Below are 19,067 nucleotides of genomic sequence, written 5' to 3'. Positions count from 1 at the left end.
CCTTACACCTGCCTTGAGCCCAGGAGTAATCTAAACCCGCCACCGACAGATTTGCGTCAAATATGCCCTAATCTGATCAATCGGAATAGCTGAGATTGAAGGTGTTTACTTCTGCTCAGGGGCGGGCCTCGTGTCGCGTGCACCGGTGACTGGGCGGGCTTTGGGAGCGGGGTGGGCGGGGCCAATCAGGAAGCGCTTGTGTGCCGTATGGTCTATTGACGAGTTTTGGGGCTGCAGGGCAGACAGGTGGGCGGGGCCAGCGTGAGGGGCGGGGCCAGAGCGACACCGATCTGACACCGGCGAGCCGGGAGTATAAAGGCGGTGGGAGGCCCCCCCCGGGCCCATTCATAGCGCGGACGCTGCACCTCGAGGTCAGGAGGCAGAGTCAGGAGCAGGCGGCTCCACGCACCGGTGACAGGGGGGTCAGCTGCACGGACTGCTCCCAGGATACCTTGCGCGAAAGAGGGTCCCCGGGCACCAAACAGGACATACCGGCAACAAGCAAGGAGACACCCCAGCTAGAGGAGAGCCCAAAACAAGGCATTGCTTGAGTAAGGCTGCCGAAGTCCGAGGACATCCCAGGAGACTGCAGACAGGAGGGACAGGCAGCTGACAGCATCTTCACAAAGTTAGTTTATCCTAGGGCATCTGAAATGCAGGGGAAATCCTAAGCACAGAGAAACGGGACGTCCCAGATCTCCCAATAAATCCCAGACGGATCCGGGAGGCAGGGCACAGAGGATCCCGTCCAGCTCCTTGGGGACTCCGCCTCGGACTGACAGCCTGGGACTTGGCCACCTCCTCGTCGCGTGCCTCCTTTTTGGAGTTCTTGGACTTCAGACGTCTATTTGCTGGACTAGATTTATTCTTCGTGGGCTGTGATATACTTTACTTCCACCGGCGATCTCTCCGGGAAGGCGGCAGCATGGCCCCGTGTCCAGCCTGCCCCAGAGGGGCCCTGCTCCTGGTCGGACTGCTCTCATTGTTCTGGCCAGCACCGGTGAGTGTTTCCATTTGTTGTCTGTGTTGCTCTCTCTGATATTCCTGCAGCTCAGAGAAATCGGAGTTGCCTGAGCTGTTTTTCTTTTGTCCTCTCTGGTCCTTGATCTGGCATCCGAGCACTTACCTGTCTCCTTGGGGCCTGAACCCCATCGCTCTCATGGCTGCTCCCTAAACTCAGTACTGCCCGGTCCAGCTACTTGCTCGCTAAGTCCTGCCTGTGCGGCTCCCTCACCTGTCCATAACTTACTGTCCATTGTCCTCGTTTCTGCCTTTCCTTCTTTGCTTGCTCCCCCCTGGTCTGTCTTTGCTGTTTCCTCGTCTCCCAGCTGCCCCTTCCACCCTTCGATATCCGTTCCCACATGCACGCGCTGCTACATGATAAAGATTTCGCACCTGGCCTGTCTTTTGTTCCTTTTGTTTTGCAGTTTTATATAGCGCGAAGTCGACATGACGGTATTAGAGCGCTTTACATGAGCACCAGTTGCATTACAGACGGACACGTTCATTGCTAGGCACGGGTAGATTGGATGCTTGAGCCCCACCTCCCACCCCCGAACCTGATTCCCCAGCTTCAAAGTCGGCCGCTCCATCCGTTAACCCACATCCTCGCCTTGATCCGTTTGAGTCATCCAGGATCTGTCTCTGACACTTTTCTAAGTTCTCTGCTGCTCCCTCATTTGTTCCTACCCGTTCCCCCTGATCGATCTGTGATGCTCTCTGATCTGCCTCTAATACATATTCCTAATTTGTCTGAATCTTTGCAGGTGCTGCTCCTCGAGCTCACTTTAGATCTTCCTGGTCACTCTGTGCTGCTGCTCTTTGACCTGTCTCTATTTCTTCCCCATCTGTTTGTAGTGCTGTCTGCCGTCTCTACTTATTCTGCATGACTAGCATTTGCTGCTCTCTAGTTTGTCCCTATTTTCTTCCATATCTGCCTGTGCTGCTTTCTGATTTTGATCTGTCGCTACTTCCCCCAATCACTCTCTACTTCCCCATAGCTGTCTGTCCCTGCTTCTTCCTGGTCTGTCTCTATGTCCCTCTGATGTGTCTGTATGTTGCCCCTATATGCCAGTGTTGATCTGTCTTTATTCTCCCCCATATAGGTCTCTGCACCCCCCCCCCCGCCCCCGAACTGTCTCTGTTTCTTCCTGGTCAGTCTCTGTTTCTCCAGGGTCTGCCTGTGCTGCTCTACTATCTCTCTCTAATAATCTGGGATTTCCCTGCGCTGCTTCTTGATCGGGCTCATTTTCTTCCTAATCCGTCTTTTCAGCTCTTTCTCCTCTCACTTTTGCCACCCCAGTCGGCCCCAGAGTTACCATGGCCCTTTGTGTCCTCCCGGCCTGTAGGTCATGCACCTATCGTGTTGCTAAGAGGTCTCTCTGCACCTAGACTCCATTCTACACTCCATTTCTCTCTGTCCCTTAGTCCCCTATGCACGCTGTGCTCCGCCCTCTGTCCCTCTCGGCCCCTAGACTCCTTTCTACACTCCAGTTCTCTCCTCTGTTCCTCAGTCCCCTATACAGTCTGTGCTCCGTCGTAGACTCCATCCTACACTCCAGTTCTCTCCTCTCTGTTCCTTAGTCCCCTATGCACGCTGTGCTTTGTCCTCTGATCTCTCTATGCCCCAAGGCTCCTTTATACACTCCAGTTATCTCCTCTCTGTTCCCCATTCCCCTATGCACGCTATGCTTCGTCCAACAGTCTCTCTATGCCCCTAGACTCCTTTCTACACTCCAGTTCTCTCCTCTCTGTTCCTTAGTCCCCTATGCACGCTGTGCTTCATCCGCCAGTCTCTCTATGCCACTAAACTCCTTGCTACACTCCAGTTCTCTCCTCTGTTCCTTTGTCCCCTATGCAGTCTGTGCTCCGTCCTCCAGTCTATGGTCCTAGCCTCTATCCTACACTCCAGTTCTCTCCTCTCTGTTCATTAGTCCCCTATGCACGCTGTGCTTCATCCGCCAGTCTCTCTATGCCACTAGACTCCTTGCTACACTCCAGTTCTCTCCTCTCTGTTCCTTAGTCCCCTATGCTGTCTGTGCTCTGTCGTCATCCAGTCTATGGTCCTAGCCTCTATCCTACACTCCCGTTCTCTCCTCTTGTTCCATAGTTCTCTATGCACACTGTGCTTCGTCCCCTAGACTCCTTTCTACACTCCAGTTCTCTCCTCTGTTCCTTAGTCCCCTATGCACGCTGTGCTTCGTCCTCCAGTCTCTCTATGCCCCAAGACTCCATCCTACACTCCAGTTCTATCCTCTGTTCCTTAGTCCCATATGCACGCTGTGTTCCATCCTCCAGTCTCTCTGTGCCACTGGACTCCTTTCTACACTCCAGTTCTCTCCTCTCTGTTCCTTAGTCCCCTATGCACGCTGTGCTTCATCCGCCAGTCTCTCTATGCCACTAGACTCCTTGCTACACTCCAGTTCTCTCCTCTGTTCCTTTGTCCCCTATGCAGTCTGTGCTCCGTCCTCCAGTCTATGGTCCTAGCCTCTATCCTACACTCCAGTTCTCTCCTCTCTGTTCATTAGTCTCCTATGCACGCTGTGCTTCATCCGCCAGTCTCTCTATGCCACTAGACTCCTTGCTACACTCCAGTTCTCTCCTCTCTGTTCCTTAGTCCCCTATGCTGTCTGTGCTCTGTCGTCATCCAGTCTATGGTCCTAGCCTCTATCCTACACTCCCGTTCTCTCCTCTTGTTCCATAGTTCTCTATGCACACTGTGCTTCGTCCCCCTAGACTCCTTTCTACACTCCAGTTCTCTCCTCTGTTCCGTAGTCCCCTATGCACGCTGTGCTTCGTCCTCCAGTCTCTCTATGCCCCAAGACTCCATCCTACACTCCAGTTCTATCCTCTGTTCCTTAGTCCCCTATGCACGCTGTGTTCCACCCTCCAGTCTCTCTGTGCCACTGGACTCCTTTCTACACTCCAGTTCTCTCCTCTGTTTCTTTGTCCCCTATGCTGTCTGTGCTCTGTCGTCCTCCAGTCTATCTATAGTCCTATCCTTTATCCTACACTCCAGTTCTCTCCTCTGTCCCGTAGTTCTCTATGCACACTGTGCTTCGTCCCCTAGACTCCTTTCTACACTCCAGTTCTCTGTTACTTGGGCCCCATCTCCCCTCTATAGCATCATTCTATTCCCTGCCTCCTCTCTATGGCATCAGTCGTCACTCTGTGGTCCGACTGCCAGTTTCTCTATGCCCTTAGTCTACTTTTCATGTAACATCTCTTTGTGCCCCTAATCGACGCTCAGCGCCTGCGGTGTTAGTTACCATGATTTCTCTCGGTTCGCAGCCTCGCTTCTGACACTTCAGTCTTCACACCTCTCTAAGGCCCTAGGTTCATTTCTACACCCCATCCTCTCGTCTGCGTTCAGTCTCAGGTGTGTTTACCATACTCCTGTGTTCACACTCATCCCTTTGTACTTAGCCTCGTTCAATTGCCCCGGTTTCTCTTCGTGCCAATGTCCTTCCTTCAATCCCCTATACCACCGAGTGTAGCGCTCTCTTCATACCCACTGCATTCCTACCGCTAACCATTCCCAGGTCATACAACTTGATTAAAGTCACCCTTTATTCACAAAACGTTGTATTTCCCACATCGATTGCGATTATAGGCTTGTTACCGTGCCAAGAATGCCTTCGCGGAAGCGTCAGGGCGCTAGATCCAGGTTGAGCTCTAGGAGAGCCGAAGGGCAAAGGACATCTGTTAAAAACATCTGTTACAGGACAGTTAGCCCCAGTCTACCCCCTCCCCCCACCCCATAGACATCATAGGGACTACAGAGGGTCATTCCAGTTCCCAGCGTCGAACTAAAACAAAACACTAGCAGACGGACACGTATCCCGCATTTCCATCTCATTTAGCCCCAGTGTGCCCCGTGGAGACAATTCTATAATTGTTTCTGAGCAGTTAATTTATGTGGAGGACGGTGAAAGGGGTTAATCTTTATTAAGTGCTACCAATTTAAGGCAAACGACGGCAGGCCTCGGGAAATAAAGCATTTGCCCACGATCACACAGCGAGCAGGTGGAGGCTACAAGTTAGGAGCCCTCGTTTGACAGCTGCTGAAGGAGACAATAGACCAAATCTCGGCAAGGGCTTTGGGCGTTTCGTGTCAACAACAGGAACACATCTGAAAGGTTCATTCTAAGATCAGTAGAGGAGCGTAGCTAGCAGTAGTGCAGCAGGTGCAGCGGCACCCAGACCGAGTGGCTTAATTCAACAAATTATGTCTGTTTTCTTTTTTTATTACCAAACGAAGGGACAATGGGGTCGAACTTTAAACAGGGTCACGTAGTACGAGCATTTACCCATAGGAGGCAGGGTGCATTTTCTTAGAAGAAGGTGAGTGTGCGCTTATGTAGCGCGCTTTACAGAAACCGCTGTATCGGAGGAAAGAGTTACCATCTCTAGCCCCTGCCCAGCCTGACCCCCAACGACCAGTAGCCGTCCCCTATCCCACCACATCTCGTTCTCTCACTCCCTCAACCTAACCCCTCTACTGTAGCTCTAAGCCTGACTAGCTCTCTCAGCGCCTTGACTCCCGTCTGCTCCCTGTCTTAACACTCACCCATCCCTCTCCCCTGCCTAGCCACGTGCTAACTAACCCTTCTCACTACTCCTCTCGTTCACTGCGTCTCACTCCTCCATTTTCTAGCTCCCATATACTAACTCATCCACTAACTAAGTAGCGCCTTTCATGCATTTGAACCTCAGTGGCTCGGAGTTTAAATCCAGACTCACCAGGCGATGTCTACTCTTGCAGCCATCACTGATACACGTGCCAATTCCCCGGGTATTCCCGGGGCCCTTGAGTATGACAGTTTCTTGAATAACCCCGTCCCATTTCTTAACCCCTTCGCGCCTGTAGCTCCCGCCGCGATGGTCTCCCAGCGCGGTCGGGGTCATTGTGTGTGTGTGTGAGAGTGCAGGGGTGACCCCTGGGCACGTGCCGGGGCCAGCTGGGCTCATGTTAACCACTGGAAGTAACAGCGCAGCCACTACCCTTGACTCCGGGGTCTCGTTGGCCATGGGTTTCTGGCTGGGGCTGTCAAGGGCAAGGTCACCGTTTCTGGAAGCTTGGCTTTTGTGCAACACGTCATGCCAACCTCAGGACAAAAGCGATCGTTGTCTTTGTTAGTTCTCTTCCCTTCACCAGCTACTTTCTGCACTTCGTTTCCTCTCTATTTCCGCCCGGCATAAAGTGGAACTAGCTCAGCAGCTGCTGCGCGTGGTAATAATAACCCGTATCAACTCTTTTCTTGAGACCGGCCTGTCTTCTCCAGCTGAGGGTGGGCATGATGTGGGCGCACGGAAACCCGTTGTCGTTATTTAAGCGGGAGGGCATTTCTCCTGCAAGCCAACTTCCTCTTTCCTGCTAGCCACCTTCCTCATGCAAAGTGCCCGGGAAGCGGTGCTTCTTTGTTAAAACATCTGTGCCAAGGCCCAAGGTATTCCACACCGCAGGGGGCACCCACAGCTCCTGCCACTGCTGCTAAATGAAAGTGGCAGCATTACCTAATAATAAAAATCACACTGAAACAGGTGTGGTATTTTGGATTGTTGCAGGCCGCCCCAAGATGCAGGACTGGCCTGAAAGTGCGAATTAGATCATTGTTTAAATATAATGAATTGCTAAGCGAGAGCGCCACCTTGTGGTGTACTCTCATAAACAAGTGTCGGTGTTAAAAAAAAAAAGAAAAAGGTGGGTGCTGAGCATCAGCAAACACCCGCACAAATTAAGCACGGCTTGTAAGCTGACCCTTACTAGTTATATCTACAGTGTTTGGTGCCAAAACACCATATACAGACATGATCTTTAATTTCCTGGTTAAATGTAGGTCTTTCAAGCGTCTTTTGTGCCAATGGACACCCGTGGTCAACTTCTGCCAGGCATGGGAGAACCAGGATTTTGTCACACAGAACCAAAAGGTAAGTACAGCTCTTTTCACAGGTGCTGGATGACAGTGATCGTTTTTGGCCTTATTCCTGCACAGCAGCTGTCATTCGCCGGGACTGTATCAGGACACCTTGATGGGCTGTGCCTCCCCCAATGCTGGAAAGGATCTTGCATCAGTAGAAACCTTGTCATTTCTGCCGGTGCCACCTCTTCACTACAGCATGGTGGTATCAAATGTCTTCATTATAGAGTTTCTTATGTGCATGGGGTGCCCCATGCTTGCCTCAGGTTGCCAGAAAAGCATCTGAGGACCTCACATTATTGTCCCTCCATGTTCAGCCTTCTGGTTGCAGTTGATTTATTTGATGTGAAAACCCAGCCTGCAAAAACATTACTCAAACATAGAGGTTGTCAAAATCTTGACCGATATACCGGTTTGCTCCCAAGCCCCATCCCTACCTCCTTCTTTTAGCCACTTTCTTGTCTACACAAACCCTTACTAGGCCCTTGGTCTGTCTCTCATAATTCTCCTAGCATTTCTTGCTTTCTTTCCCCACTCTTCAAAGCATTTTTCCCTTGGAAATATTAGCATGCACGAGACCGAAGTTGAAAAACTAAATAGCAGAGAGGAGTGTTCCAGGCCGCAACATAAGTACCAATGAGTTCACCGCAAAACATCTGAGGCCCCAAGAAGTAACGTGCCTGACCTCAATACTTTTTTTACCATAAGCTAGAGGCGGTGGAACTCCTGGGTACTTCCATCGATGGATATACTAATTCTTTTTTTTCTTTCAGGCAAAGTAGGTTTCAAGTAAACCTCAGGGGTTGAAGCCTACTGAACATGCAACAAGCCCATGTAGACAATGAAACTCAAACGACATGAATTCGCCTCTAAAAAATCAGCGTATCTTGGAGCTGAGATACCATAGGGGTAGATGCAGTATCGAAAAAACAGCTTTGCGGAAGGTTGTCAAATCGGGTATTGTTTCACAAGCTTTTTAAGCTCCAATCCAGCTAGCTCACACATAATAACGTTATTATATTAAAATAGATATTCATCATTATTGCATAACGATCTTAAGGTCATTTATCTTGAAAGCAGTGAAATAGCCTATTCCAGTTCAGTGAACTTTGTGAAGTGTATGCCGCAAAATCCATTCAAATTATTGAATTACTTAATTCCACGTGAATTGTTTCAGGACTTTCTGGCCTACCAGTCTGGCTTCCTAACTGCACGCTCTCTTGAGACCTTGCGAGTGAGGAGAAGGAAATTATTTCTCAAACTAGCAGCCAATCGGTCCCTCAAGGGCATCTTCTATTGGCCACCTGAGATGCCACTGTGCGATTTTGAATTAAACACATCTCTGGAGTTCAAATTGTCTTTTCCCATCATGTAATACCAAGGTGCCTTCCTCTGTTTGCTGCAAAGGAAAGTCAGAACTACACGCACACTCATGGTACCTATGATGGAGTGACAGCAATGAGCAGGGCTTTTAAAGCAGGTGATGTCAGGTATCAGCCCTAATACAAAACTGAGAGAATCTCACTTAAGTTGCTATGTGGTCCAAGTAGCCCAGTTTGCGTCTAGAACCTAAAAGACCACATGACGAATGAAAAATGGGGACTCTGGGATTAAGAACCCTTCCCCACCTGCAATGCCGAAAGTGCCCATCTGATCACAAAAAGGCACCGCTGGACCTCATGCACACAAGTGAGGGGGGCTCCAGAAACTTGACACTCTTGTGGAACTGTTTGTACAAGTACCCAGCTAGTTAATGTAACGTTTGGTGGACTGAAATCCTTAGTGTCCCTGTAACTGTGTCACTGCAGTTGTCCGTACACATTTGCCCCATTTTCTTCAGCTACTGAGGTGCTTGCTTTAAAGAGGAACCTCAATCCGGGGAAGTTGGACAAAAGCTTCTGAAGGGATAACATCATAGGCAAACACTCTGTATTAGATGTTGCCCAGATTCTTGCATTCTACAGCTCTGGTAAACTATCTGGTGTTCTTGACCCTTGATGTCTACCTGAATTAACACAGCCATATCCCTACATCAGCAAAAAGAAAAATTGATGGACGGATGCTGATGAATGTCAAACATCCACCTACAGTGCAGAGATCAGGGCCTAAATCCATCGTTTTTTGCTCACCATGCTATTCTAGTTTGGACACAGCCATATGCAACTCAGTCTTGACCAAGTCCTCCCTGGACTGGAAACAAGCATCCTGGGACTGGTTTTGGGTATCACCCCATATCAACCAGGCTAGCTTAACTCCAGTGGCATCGTGAGCATGGGACCCACGTCTGGGGATACCCTTCCCACTCGTAGTGACAAATGCGAAAAGAGCAATTGATGAGCGGGATGCTGAACAATGTGCTGGGTCCAAACTGGATGGCATGGTCAGCAAACAAATGATAGATTAAACCCAGATCCGTGACTAGGGGATGAATGTTCGCATTGTTCAGCATTCTGTCCATCATCTGTTATTTTTGCTTTTGTAGCCCTAAGTATCAAGGATATGCCCAGACGTTGGTCCTGTGCTCACTGAGCCACTGGATTCAAGCTAGCCTGGCTGATGAGGGGTGAAACCCCGAAACTGGTTCCAGGATGCTTGTTTTACGTCCATGGAGGACCTGGCCTGGCAAGTCAGGCTGAACTGTTCCCATGATGAGTAGGGTTAAGACTGATTTACATATGTCTGGGTCCAAACTAGATGGCAATGTGAGCGAAAAAACAATAGATTAAACCCAGATCTGTAACTGGGGGTGAATGTTTTTGCATTGTTCAGCATTCCGTCCATCATCTGCTTTTTTTTGCTTCTATCCCTACATCAGGGCACTGGTCTTCACTGGGTAAGTCCATTCAAGATCACATATTGCCAATAAAGAATTTACACACACTACAATCTTCTGTTCGAATGAAATTTCAAAACATGATGTTTAAGACCACCACCTTGGTTCGGCACATCTTAGGCCAACACTACAGGGGCTGTGCTACTAGGTAGATAGTTAGAACCAAGCGTCTGTAATGCTCTTCCATACCAAGAAAAATCTTCACTTGATACTGAACCTTGGACATGGGCCACTTAGCTGTGGCAACAATATTGGCTCTAGGCGCTACACCTGGTCACCGTCAACAACATGCTCAAAGTACTTAACTGCCAAAAAAGAACATTTACATTTTTCAGCCTTAACAGTAAAGCCTCTAAAACACGCCAGGCAACTGTTTCAAATGTGAGTTCCACACATAGCTAAAAATGTAGTATTGTCAAGAACTAACAAGCTAATCTCCTGCATCGCCAACTATAAGCTTGCTGCCGTGTTTTTTCGTGCAGAAGGTGACCACTGCTCTATCGTTAGTGTATGTGGTACAAATATTTTGGCCAAATGGCCTGAATATTGCCATTGCACTCTGCTACCTGAAGCAAGAACTCTAGCCCTGGCTTTAGAGCTGGCACCGGCCAGAGTTTCTGCTTCACTCTGGCTCCCTCCAGATGCTCCAATTCACACCTATAAGGCTGTTGCTTCTCTGAATTTCAGGACAAAGCTTCTGTTGGCAGCCCAAGTTGTCTCTGATCCGTGAATTGCAACTATTCGTCACTCCTGCGGGAGTCCTTCATCTACCTTAGGGCTGATGGAGTTTAGTTATCATGAAACGTTCTCCATTAGATGATGGTGATACACAGGCAGCCAACAAGTGACAAATCACACAAGATAAGCAACCCTTAGTTGAACAACAGTCTGAAATCTGGAATTTCTTCTGCATCTGAGCAGTAATGTAATGACTTCTCTGTGCTCACAGCACGTTTGTTTTACATGCAGGGCCTCTATACAGAGAATGTTGAGGCGATTAGCCCTAATTATCTCTTGTGATCATATATAAGGTTTTAGGATGTTAAATATGTAACTCCTTTTCCTCGTCTTCTGAATTGCACAGATTCAGTGATGTGCTCTGGATATAGTTCCTTGAGGCTCTGGAAGGAGGCAGCTGCATACATCTTTTGTGCATGCGCGAGAGGCGAATCATGGGCATTGGGGTACCCATCCTAAACTTTTGTTACGCTGGTCTAACTGTGTAGTACAACCACCTTCATGGTTTCCCTAGCTTCATTTGCCTGGAACTTTTGGCTCATGACATGGGTAAATACAGCACAGAGCTATTTTTGGGTAGGCAGTTACTCAATAGCCGATCCACAGTCTTGTAGACGGTCACTGAACAAGCATCTCTCAATGTAAGGCAAATCGTGACTAGGTGGTAGCATATCCATTGGTTTGGTCTCTTGTGGATTCTTTTTCACTAAGAAAAGGCAACCACAAGGGTCATGCTGGTTCTTTTCCACTGAAGAGAAGCTGTTTAACTTCACTGGAGTGAAGATCCATCGAAGACATACCAATAGTCCTTCAACGGTTGTGTATTGCTGATGTTTTCAATAGCCTGTCACATACTGAAGAAAGGGCACCACAGACCTGGCAGCTGTTTCCATTCCACTCAACGACAGTTAGTTCAAGACAGCATGAAACATATTAACAACCAGTCACAATCAGATAAAAAGTTCAGTGGCTTGGCTTACTTCAATTAAATTACAGCCTTAACCTGCATTTTCGCTGAACAGGGACACCAGCTTTGTGCTGACAATACCCATCAATGCTTTCAACTCCTATACTCTGGTCAGATATTGATTTCAGTTAATCACACATTGGGTTTCGACCATGCTTCTCAGAGCCATCTCCCTCAGATTTAAACTTATTTGCCCCACTCCACTTGCCAGTGGTACCCAATATATTCATGGCAGCACCTTTCACGCTCCCAGTCATATTGTAGTGACTACATTTACAAGATACAATATCAAATTCTTTAGGCTCTGGAAACCGAATGCTGCCATCGGCCGGTGAACGTTCGGAGTACTACCTGGCTGGTGCTGCGCACGTTCAACGGCCGACGCAGCCCCGTCCGTTCTTTAAAACGGCCACACTGTCGCGAAAAAACAGCCGCGGTTAACGGGTTAAGAAGGTGGACCTAACACGTTTGGACACACACTCTTTGCCATCCTATTGGTCTGAAAGCCGGAAGATTTATCATTTCCTGGCTATCATTTGCCAGAGTGGGACAGTGAGTCAGATTCCCTGCCGGTATGTGTCCTAGGAGGGAGAAGATGCTGACAGAGTGTCTCCTTTCAGTAATCATGTGCTCACAGATCTCCAGTCTGTATGCCTTCTTCATAATGCCCCCAGAATTAGCTACTCATGCAGGTCCATCGAGTGAACACTTGTCTATTTAAACATTTGTGAAAAAAACACATTAGACATTTTGCAGCTAGCAAGCATTCCCATTTTACGGGGCATCGCCCAGATTTTCATTGTTATAAAAGCTAATGGTATAAATATTTACCACCTCACCTGCCGAGATCCAATCAGCAGACTCGCACATTTTTGCTTGTTCAAGGGACAAGGATCGCTTTAAGGCAGATCTCAGCCATCGTTCAAATACAACTCACACTATCACCGCTACAAGTCCTCCTTAACATCTGAGACGGTCTTCGCTCAACTCTAGTCAGGGAGATGACTCGGTGCTTCACTGAAAGACCCAAATGGCTAATCACAGATCAGTTAGTATGGCAAATCAAATTCTGATATTTTCTACCTTTTGTAAACAAAAACTTACACTTGCCTATCCCGCTGTGGTAGACTTTGCCCTTTGAGGGACAAGAGTTACCAGGAAAAAAGACAGACAAAAGAATGCCGTTTTATTTTTGCAGTCACAAATGAGCGATGGGGGTCTGAATCCCATCCTAGTCCTCCTTCTCAAATCCGCAAAATCTGACTAATAAAGACTGGGATAGTATTCAAACCAGTTTCATATTCTGATAACCTGCTTCTGGCTGCATCACCTGGGGTTCTCAAAAAAGTTATCTTCAAAGGGACTATTCTGGATGCAAACGTGGATGTGTGCTTTCCTATTAAAGGACTTTAGGTCACACAGGGAACTTTTCTCAGTGAGTTGGGCCTCCTCTACTGTCTTCTTGTATCTTCTTTCTTAGCGGACAGTAATTCCCATGAACAGGGAATTTGTCCGATAATCGCTGCTGATTGACTGATGTTTGATTGGTGGACACCAGAAGAAAATATAATTGAAGGAGAAAATGACTGTACTTGTTCTCCATGCTATTCTGAAATTTTAATTTTTCTTTGTCAGATTCTGGATCTCAGGAAAGACAGCCTGTTGCTGAGTGCTCTGTGAACCCTAGAGGCACACCTTCAAATCAACCTGTTGGCATTGCAAGCAATTTGTTTAATTCTTCCATTCTTCATCTTGGGAACAAGAGCTGGAATGTGGACCACTATGTTATGTTATATTACTTTAATTTATAACATGCATAAATCACCCTGGAAGGGGTATCTCGGCACAGCCCAGCTCATAAACAGAATCAGAACTACTAAGCCACGAACAGCTCTGTCTTAAGACGCTTTCTACATTTAAAATGATCCCGGCAACTAAGTAATTGAGCAGAAGCTTATTCCTATACAAAGGAGCTAAATAAGAAAAAGACCTGCCTACTGAATGAGAGTTTCTTATTCAAAGAACATGATCAGGGATTTATCGCTAGATCTTAACGATCTACCTGGTCCGTAAGGGAAAAACCTTGCAGATAGATAATTTGTGCCTTTGCCTTTTAAGGATTTATGTGTCAAACAACACATTTTAAAATTGATTAATTAATGATTTGGCAGCCAATGAAGAGAGTGCAAATGAGGAGAAGCCGTCCTTAGTGGAAGGTTAGTTATGAAATGAAATGAAATGAATACGTACTTGTATAGCGCACAACTACCCTGAGGCATCTCGGCGCTTCTACGAATACTGCTGAGGAACCCTTCCTGACCTTTCCCTGTGAAATGTCCACTCCTGGGCACCCCCAAGGTGAAGCTAGGCATCCCAGCGCTGTTGAGGCCGTTGTGGAGATTAAGCAAGCTATTGCCCAGAGTCACAGAGTGGGACCCATGATTAGACTAGGCACCGAGGTGAGAATTATCAGTTATGAGGCGTGCTGCAGCATTCTGAACCACTTGCAGTTTATGAATCACTGTCTCATTGATGGAAGCGAATAAGGCATTACAATAATCTAGGCCGCTGATGACTGGAGCTTGAATCAAGGTCTTCCTCATTGAATGAGGAAGGAGAGGAGAATGTGAACAGGAGGTGTAGCTCGGGATATCTTCTTTGCAGGGAACCAATGTTAATGTGGTCTTTGTCTGTCCTCTTGTTTTTTGCATGCTGTTAGACTGGTAAGTAGAATATTTCGCCACACCAACTCAGAAGCATGAATTAAACTTTGTAGGACTGGAAACTCAATAAAGATTTCACCCACTGGTTGCTTACTCGGTTGTCTTGGTCAAAGAAAGAAATGCAATTTTTGACTCGATACCTTTGACACTGAGAGTTCGCCAGTTACCATAGTTGCTAACAAGTATTACTCCCTTTTGTCCTCTCTTAATCGCGTGCTAAGGTAACTGCAGGTCAGGCGCGCAACGCCCATAAGGGGCTCAAAAGGGCTTCAGCCCCTCCGTTGTGTGTGTCAGCCCGGGCTGAGACAGCTTCCTGGGCAAACCCACAGTTTTTGAGCTGCTGTAGGCTGGCAGGGCTGGCGTCCGTCTTATTTCAGCTGCACCTGAGTACTTTACAGGTCTTTAAAGAACCATTTACTTGTTAACGAGGCTTTGTTGTTTTTTCATCCCATCTTAGAGCCCCTGCATCTCCGCTCCGCCTATTGCTGGAAGAATTAGCCCCCACCCCCAAATTTGTATTAGTCCCCACCTCCGAAAACTGGCTCTAGTTGCGCATCTGCTGCAGGTTACCCCTATTTTGATCTGCTCCAGACTGGACCAGAATGTTTAGTATCATAACCGGCTGATGTTGAACATCCCTCTACCTCATCTTTGGCTAAAGTGACAGTGTCTATTATTCCAGGCAGGATCCTACATTCCAACTTAGACAAGTTATAGATACACACGTGGCAGCAAAGATGATGGTTGTGACTTGGTGGGGGTGAAATCATGTTTGTCTTTGTTACTAGAAGGAGCCCGTATTTGGGACACCGGATGACGTTCTATTTTTGGTGGTAATGTAAGCAAATGAAACCTTTATTGAGCAATTTTTTGAATGTTGTGAATGTCATGGTTTCTTATTGCTAGTTTGACTATCAGCATGGAAAAAATGTTTAGCCTCAGTTCTCTGGGTAATTCATTATTCCACGACCAGGGTTTGTTTTTCAATGATCTTATTAGTTTGATTAGTTTGCAGTTTTTGTTAAAAAGTTCTCTCTCTAAAAATTATCTAGTCTCAAAACGCAGGTCAGCAGGGATTGGTTTTCAGTTATCCGTGTTGCACTCAAACCTATGCACTCTCTTACAATGGAAAAGAGGCTCTAATAGGCACCAATGTAAAAAGGGTATGCAGAGACTCGCGGGCTTCCTGTACTGGTAGTCCTTGAACTGGTTGACAGGATCCCAGTGTTCACATCTAAATAAAAAATATCTGTCAATCCCTGATTCATATTTTTGAGTCGATTTTCACTCATCACCTTGATGTTGCCTTAGTATCAGAAGGGTTCTCCAGTTTTATATGTTGAGGTTTGCTGAGGATCAGCTAGCGACAGAGACCAACATTGCTGAATGCTGCAATGCTTGGAATTGCGGCGCCATCTTTAAGCAAACCAACTTTTGGTGGGTTGTTCATTCCCCGGGCTCGTTTCCGAATTACATTTCTCTGCAGTTGGTGAAATCATCAAACAGAAAATAATGGTGCAGGAGAAAGGATCAATTAAAAGTCTCTTCCACACGATAACAGCATTTACAATTAGTGCTGTGTATATGCTGTGTCGACCTGTGAATTCCTTACCTTCCACTTCTAATATACCTTCAGATATCAATTTCTTACATTCTTTTTATTCTTCTAGAAAATTACAGGAACCGACATTAGTGTTATGTGTGGCTAATGTCAAATGTGCAGCACCAGGACTAACGAGGACGTCAATGGTAGAAAGATAAGTGTAAGAAATGGGGTTACTGGTTGAAGAGGCTGAAACCCTACCTAAGTAGCAACCACAATCCTTGGAAGGGTGAAGTCACAAGCAAACCCCAAATTAATGTGTGCTCAACCCTCTGGTACCTTGGCACAGAGCAGTCAGGCTTAACTTAGAAGCAATAAAATGTAAAACATATTTGACACCAAAACCTTAAAAAAACAAACTTGTTTAACCAGAGATATGCAATTTTAAAGATTTTAGTGAAAATAGCACCAAAAAGTCTAAACCACCAAGTGCAACTATCTGGTCATGCGAGACCAGGCGAAAATCAGTTACCTTCAAGTCCAGCGCAACGAGTTCCGTTTACAGTGGAAGGGGCCGCGAGGAGAAGACAGAGCGCCATTCAAGTAGCGCGAAGAGCAGGATGGGAGTCATGGACCGTCGTCGCTGTAGCATGAAGTACTGCGTCAGCGTCGCAGATGGTCCTTGCTGGCGCTTCGGCGATCCCTGCGTGTGGTCGATGCTGTATCAAGTTAGTTCCCCTAAACTTCGTGTTGGTGGTTGGTGTGGGCGGCAAGATTTTTGCATCAATGGGCCCATTCTGGAAGAGCCCAAAATCTTAAGGGGGCTCAACTGAGGCCACACGAAGGGTCCACGACCTGAGGGGCACCAATTGGGGATCAGGAACTCACTCTAGCACAGGCCAGCAGGGCTCAGGCAGGTCCAGGCAGCAGGCCGGCTGAGTAGTTGCCGGGAGACTCTGGAGCTTGCTATGTCCAGGTAGCTCAGAACAGGATATCAAGTGGCTGACCTTTGGAGTCACTTCAACCTGGGATGAAGGAAGTAGGCCAATCTTCCCTCTCAGCAAGCAGGACATCAGGCACCAGAGTTGCAGTCCTTCTGGCTGCAAAGTAGCATCCACACGTTCAGGAGTGTACTGAAGAGGTGTCTGAGGTCCAATATTTATACCTGGTGTCTTATTTGAAGTGGGAGAAACTTCTAGAGAATTCCTTTTGAAATGCTCAGGTTTCCTGCCTCACCTGCTCTGACTCCAGACTAACTATAGGGTATATGCACTCCTTTGTGAGAAGGCAGGACACAGTCTATCCAGGTGTAAGTTGGGCTGTGCAAAACCTGCCCTCACTGGCGTAACGAAAAGTGAGGGGGCCTCTCTGCACGGTACTTAGAGGGGCCCCCTCCGGGCTCAATCGGGAGCTCTCCCCGCCAGAGTTCAGTGCCAAGGGGGCCCTTGGAGCTAGGGGCCACCCCGCACCGCGTGGGCTGCGGGGGCCTGTGTTACGCCCCTGCCTGCCCTCCCATCCTACATGTGATGGCCTATCCAGGCACCACTAAGCTCTATATTGTGTGTTGCTGTCCACGAGGAAAACAAAAAGATCAACTGCCAATTACGCCCAGTCCTGTGACCAAGAGACCGGCTGCAGGCACAAAATGGTTAAGGCCGAAAAATGCCAACCTTCTAAAAGTGGCATTTTTAAAACTTTAATACAAAATCTGACTTCACCATAGAAGAGGATTTTCAGTACAATTCCAAAGACCCCAAACAGGAACCGTTTACCGATTCCCATTTGGAGGTTTCAGCTTATTAAATGTAATATGGTAACTCCAATGTTATCCAATGGGAGAAGCAGGTCTTGCAGTAGTGAAAAACGAATGTAAGATTTTTTTCAGTACCAACCTTTTTACATACATTGCACCTTTGCACTGTGGGTTGTTTAGGGCCTCTTCTAAGGATGACTTATATTAAATAAAAAGGAAGATTTGAGCCTGGCAAAGGGTTTATTTTGTCAGGACAAAATGGCATTTTAAAACTGCACTCACAGGCTGCAGTGGCACACTTGATACATGTTTAAAGGGTAAATTAAATAGGTTAATTGGGTATAAGCCAAATGTACCATGTTTTAAGGAGAGAGAACAAGCACTTTAGCTCTGGGCAGCAGTGATGAAGTGCACAGAGTCCTAAAAGGAAACAAAAATAGGATCATAAAACAGGAGGGTGAGGGCAAAAAGTTGGGGAAGACACTGCAGAGTAAGCAAAGTCCAACAATAAGTAATCTGTAACACGATAATAAATAATGCCCCCGCATTCTAAGTAACGTATTAATTTCCCCTTTTGAGCTCCAGCCCCGCATTTCTAAAAAAAAAACCTTTCCCCATCTTTTAACCTCTCTATACTATTCCCTTCTGTGACCACTCTCATTGTCTCCACGCACTAACCCTCCCTAAACACCCCAAATCACATAAACTCTAAACTATTTCTGTATCATTCTACTCTTATTTTCCCTCTCGTCTGTGACTGTATCCATTGCAGCCCCTCTTTTTACCTCCCTAATCTAACCCTTTTTTTTTCTCTTTGCAGGTGCACCCTGCTGGGGTCTTCGAGCTGAAAGTCCACTCTTTCAGTAGCTCTCGCAACCTGTGCCGCCTTGGACGACCATGTCGCCTCTTCTTCAGAGTATGCCTGAAGCACTCCCAAGCCGTGGTGTCCCCAGATCCACCCTGCACGTTTGGGACAGCACTGAGCGACATCTTCTCTGCCGACCCCAGCTCTATTGCAGCAAGCAGCCCCATTCGGGTACCATTCCACTTCAAGTGGCCGGTAAGGAACAAGAAAATAGTGGCTTCTCAATGTAGTTGACAATGGGAGGAATTTAGAGGGCAAAAAAAAGAGGATGTACATGTAAGGGAGGAGGTTTCAGTGTGAGGTGAAGCAGTAACATTTTGTGAGGTGATGAGACAGCACAAAGTGAGATGAAAACACAACCTTGAATGAGATGAAGTAACTCAGTGAATGTTAAGTAAGGCAATAATATTAATTGTAAAGAGAATGGGCCGCATTGGACGGGTAGGAAGTTGGAGGTATTGCTTGAGGGGCAAAAGGACAGCACTGGACGTGGAGTGAGCTGGCAGCATGGGATAAAGGTGCCGCATTTCAATAGTTCCTGCTCCATACATTTATACCAGGCTCCTTCTGAGATTAATTGCTTCTGGGTGCTGTTATGCATAGAGGAATCCACCATTATGACATCAATACATTTGAAGACTGGTGTGGTGTCAGATGGTCAGAACAAGCAGCGTATGGTGACGTTTTTGGGCAAACGGTGGCAATACTTCCAGAGCTCCAGTTCC

General features: G+C 47.2%; 1 protein-coding gene across 1 annotated transcript in view; it reads left to right on the top strand.

Annotated features, from left to right (window-relative positions):
- Positions 1-363: 363 nt before the first annotated feature.
- Positions 364-19,067, top strand: part of LOC144782019 (delta-like protein C) — an 81,110-nt gene continuing 62,406 nt past the window's right edge. Inside the window, exons 1-2 of the mRNA XM_078661132.1 lie at positions 364-1,000; positions 18,298-18,537. Of these exons, the coding sequence (XP_078517258.1) occupies positions 926-1,000; positions 18,298-18,537 (315 nt within the window). The 5' untranslated portion in view covers positions 364-925. The remainder of the gene's footprint in view (positions 1,001-18,297; positions 18,538-19,067) is intronic.

Source organism: Lissotriton helveticus, chromosome 9 (genome assembly GCF_964261635.1).
Source record: "Lissotriton helveticus chromosome 9, aLisHel1.1, whole genome shotgun sequence".
Classification (NCBI taxonomy): Eukaryota; Metazoa; Chordata; class Amphibia; order Caudata; family Salamandridae; genus Lissotriton; species Lissotriton helveticus.
This window is presented reverse-complemented; position numbering and strand designations above follow the sequence as displayed.